Source organism: Elephantulus edwardii, unplaced genomic scaffold (genome assembly GCF_000299155.1).
Source record: "Elephantulus edwardii isolate Elephantulus edwardi_28Jun2011 unplaced genomic scaffold, EleEdw1.0 scaffold00350, whole genome shotgun sequence".
Classification (NCBI taxonomy): Eukaryota; Metazoa; Chordata; class Mammalia; order Macroscelidea; family Macroscelididae; genus Elephantulus; species Elephantulus edwardii.
The window spans coordinates 595,927-599,950 of NW_006400100.1; the positions used below are offsets into that span (position 1 = coordinate 595,927).

The following is a 4,024-nucleotide window of genomic DNA, read 5'->3' on the forward strand; positions in this document are numbered from 1 at the left end:
GGTCCCAAAGAATAGAATAATTTTATAATTATTAATAAAGAGACAAACAGCCAGGAATGAGATAGAGCAGAGAGCGTAAAACAGGGGGTCAGCAGTTCTCGACTGAAGACCTCAAGCCATGCTTCTCTGAGTATTTATATAGAATCACAAGGAAGTACGAAACAAAGGATTATGGTGAAATCTTTTACAGATAAGGCCAAGTTCCTCTTTATGTTAATCTCAAGAGGGAGGGATTAATTTGATACAAACTAAGAACAATGTTGACTCCTAAGGAATGCCCCAGTGTCACAAGGTGACCTCCTAAGGAATGCCCCAGTGTCACAAGGTGACCCTCAGCTGGTATTAAGCCTTCCTCATTTCCCGATACAGCATTTGGTCTACTATTATTAAATTTGATATTCGGCTTCCCTCAACCCACCATCAGACCATCAGTTTCATTCCAGAGGGCAAGAATTCCATGTTCTGTTCATTTCTGTATCCCTAGGACATACCCTAACATTGCATAATCCAATAAACTGTTATGTTTATAACACCCTCAGCATTTAAAACATACATATCCTGTGACCTGAAAATTCTACTTTTGGGATTTGGCCTCAGAAAACCAAACCCAACTCACTGCCACCATGTACTCTGCAGGACAGAGAGGAGCTGCCCTACAGGGTTTCCAAGGCTGTTGGGGCAACAGACTGCTTCATCATTCTTCCTCAGAGCAGCTGGTGGGTTCAAACTGCCAAGTATTTGATTAGCAACCTAGAGCTTAAACACTATGCGGCCACAAGCCCTTCCCTGCCAATGGAGCATCTACTCACACAACTGTGCAACACTGACACATTTTTAAAACGTCCAGACAGTTAAGCAAATGCAATGCTTGACAATTGAAAAATGCAGATCATCCTGGGGATACTAGCAGCTACTGGCAAAAAAACAGACAAACAAAAAAACACACCAGTATCTATTATCATGAAGTTCCAAGACATACCAACTTGTGCAGTTGTTGTTGTTATGTCTCCTGGAGTCGACTGCGAGCCATAGTGACCCTACGAATAATAGCTCTAAACTTACCCTTATCCTGAACCAATCTCACTGTCTCTGATACACTTGCCTCTATTATCACAGTCACTGTCAATCCAGCTCATCCAGGATCTTCCTCTCCTGTGCTGACCCTCCTCCCTTCCAAGTATGAAGTTGCATCATATTTTATAAATGGCAAAGACTAAAAAACACACCACTCACTTTAAACTAGCACAAGTATGCGCACAAAAGCACGGACTGGTATCAAACTGCATAGGATGATTACCTCTAGAAAAAGAAATAAAGTGTACTATGTTTTTGCAAATAATGCACCCATGAGCGTGCAAAGTCCTGGTAAATTATTCTAATTAAAATGACTTTTAGTTGTCAAATGAACGCATATTCCAAAAATCCCCTCCAAAAGCCAAGGTTGCCCTTCTCTCCTTTCTCCATCGTTATGTCCTTTACTGTCCCCCCAACCCCGGGGGCTTCCCCTGACGTTCTCCAGCAGACTCCTAGGTGTCCACATCACAGCGCTGACCTAGTTCGGATGCTCAAGACAATGCCGGCTGGTCTACACTACAGTCCGGCAGAGGTAGTGTACTCACCAGAAACAGGCGAGGGGTCCCTTTTAGGCTGGAGACGATTAGTTTGGGGCAGGAACGGGTTGTTGAGGCTGCGGAAGATGAGAGGTCGGGTCAGTCAGGAGCGGGGGTGCTGGGAGGCCCTCTGCCTATGCCGGCGACGAGTAAGCTCACCCGAACGTGTTGGGCTCCTCCACCACCTTCATCTTGGCGGCACCCCCGGGCTGCAGTCCTAGAAGAAGCGAGGGTTGGGGGGGGGGAAAGCCAGGTGTGGGGACCGCAGAACGAGGGGCGTGAAACGGGACGCGGAAAGCCTGGGCAGAGCACAAACGGGAGAATGGCCACTAACCGTGTATCGTGAGCCATAGTAGGACCAAGCGCGTACATAAGCCGGCAGCCATCCCCGCCTAGCCAGCCTACGTCACGTGATTGTGGACCAGATCACGTGGGCCGAAGAACCGGAAGTTGCTATAGCACGTGTGCGGAAATCCACACGCCCGTTTTTTTGCAAGGAAGGAGATTGCGAGCGTATCTCTGGGGACTGGCTTCCCCATCATGAGCCGCAGAAGAGGGGCCCGTGGGCCCGGAGCCAGAGGCAGCCGCGCTCGGCGCCCTTCAAGCCGCTCTTTGGAGACCTTCGTCGAAGAAGTGGGCGCCGCGCTGCGCGGTGAGTGCCTGGTGAATGGGGAGAGCGCTACTTGGGGGTCCGGGGTCAGCGGGAAAACCAGCGCCTGAGACTCGGTTCCCTTCTCTCTCCCGGCTTAGCTACTGTGGAGGCAGAGGCAGGCGAGGACGAGGGTGGCCAGCACTCAGTGGGCTTGCCCTGCGCACTGGCCATGTGGGAGCTGGGCCATTGCGACCCCCGCCGCTGCACTGGCCGCAAGCTGGCCCGCCTTCGCCTGGTGCGCCGCCTGCGTCTGGGCCAGCGCTTCGGTGGTCTGGTGCTCAGCCCTATGGGTACTCAGTACGTGTCTCCTGCAGACAGGTAAGTGCGAGGGACCTGAGGTCAGCGAGCAGTGGGGCTTTGAGACTGCCTTGCCTTAGTACCTCTACATTCTCTAGCGCATGTTCTTTTCGAGGCCCACTGATTTGCATATGTTTGTCGCTCCCCAAGAACCCTCATGGCACAGTGTTTAGATAACTTGACTGCTAATGAAAAAGTTGGTGGTTCTGACCAACCCCCTGTGCTGGAGAAAGTTGTGACTGGCCACTTCCATAAAGATGTGTGACTCTGGGAATTCTACCCTGGCCTCCACGTTACCTGTAGATGAACTTAGTACCAGTGGGTATGTAATCATAGTCCTCCAGCCAAAACTCTGGGCTTGAAACAATTTGCTTATGACATAGCCTAGCATATAGGAGAGCATCAACCATGTTTGTTGAGTGAAAAATCAAGTGCCCCACCTTAAAGGTTTGACTCTTGGAGAAGGGCGTGTGTGGGATCAGAGAATGATGGCCTTGTGTTGTTAGTGTAGTTAGTCTTCAGGGACTGTTAACCACTCCCTGGGGTCATCACTAAGGCAGCCCTACACTTTCTCTGGCAGACAACTTGTAGCCCAGTCTGGGGTGGCTGTCATTGACTGCTCCTGGGCCAGACTTGATGAGACTCCATTTGGCAAGATGCGGGGGAGCCACCATCGCCTGCTGCCTTACTTGGTGGCTGCCAACCCCGTCAACTACGGCCGACCCTGCAAGCTGTCCTGTGTGGAAGCCTTCGCAGCCACTTTCTGCATCCTGGGTGAGTGTCACAGTGTGAGCCACATTCATCCCCAGGAGAAAAGCAAGAAGAGACATAGTGACAGGGGTCAAGATTAGCCTACCAGGGCTTCAATATGTCTTAGCCATACCTTAAAGGGCTCAAGTCTCAGAGACAGCTAACTAGCCAAACACTCAGATTACAAGTCTATCTTGGCAATACTGCAATGCCGATAGAAAGCACCTAATGGAATTTAAAAAAGCCACAGAAGTATTCTTTCTTTTCCCAGTGCACATGAAAGTCATGTTGACACCAGACTGTAGACTACTGAAAGTGCATGATGAAGTTTGAAATATTTTGGAGTGACCAGCTGTGACTCACACCAAGTGAGCACATGCTGCTAGACTTGATGCTTATAGACTGGCTTGATTCAGGGATGCACAAAACCTTCAGTGTAAAATATGCAGTTTAATGAAGTGTGATAAAAGCAGCTGTGGCTGTTAACCCTGGCCTGTCCAAAGAGTTCATCGCACAGAGAAACCGTACGGGAAGCCCCACAAGGCAGCCTGGGCAGGGAGCATATGTGTTTCTTAGGAAAGGGTGACTTAGTGGTCTTTAGAGTGTGGCATCAGGCAGGGACTGTTGTTGTTATGTGCCGTCGAGTCGCTTGCGACTCATAGCGACCCTATGTACAACAGCCCTAAACTCCGCTCTGTCCTGTGCCAATCGCACT

At 50.0% G+C, this 4,024-nt stretch overlaps 2 protein-coding genes across 2 annotated transcripts in view; one reads left to right on the top strand and one right to left on the bottom strand.

Annotated features, from left to right (window-relative positions):
- Positions 1 to 1,813, bottom strand: part of GNPTG (N-acetylglucosamine-1-phosphate transferase, gamma subunit) — a 29,786-nt gene extending 27,973 nt beyond the window's left edge. The window contains exons 1-2 of the mRNA XM_006901924.1: positions 1,770 to 1,813; positions 1,620 to 1,687 (exon numbers count right to left, since the gene is read on the bottom strand). Coding sequence (XP_006901986.1) covers positions 1,620 to 1,687; positions 1,770 to 1,801 — 100 coding nt within the window. The 5' untranslated portion in view covers positions 1,802 to 1,813. The remainder of the gene's footprint in view (positions 1 to 1,619; positions 1,688 to 1,769) is intronic.
- A 337-nt stretch (positions 1,814 to 2,150) lies between these two features.
- TSR3 (TSR3, 20S rRNA accumulation, homolog (S. cerevisiae)) overlaps positions 2,151 to 4,024 on the top strand; it is a 5,814-nt gene continuing 3,940 nt past the window's right edge. Inside the window, exons 1-3 of the mRNA XM_006901925.1 lie at positions 2,151 to 2,262; positions 2,361 to 2,580; positions 3,140 to 3,333. Of these exons, the coding sequence (XP_006901987.1) occupies positions 2,151 to 2,262; positions 2,361 to 2,580; positions 3,140 to 3,333 (526 nt within the window). The remainder of the gene's footprint in view (positions 2,263 to 2,360; positions 2,581 to 3,139; positions 3,334 to 4,024) is intronic.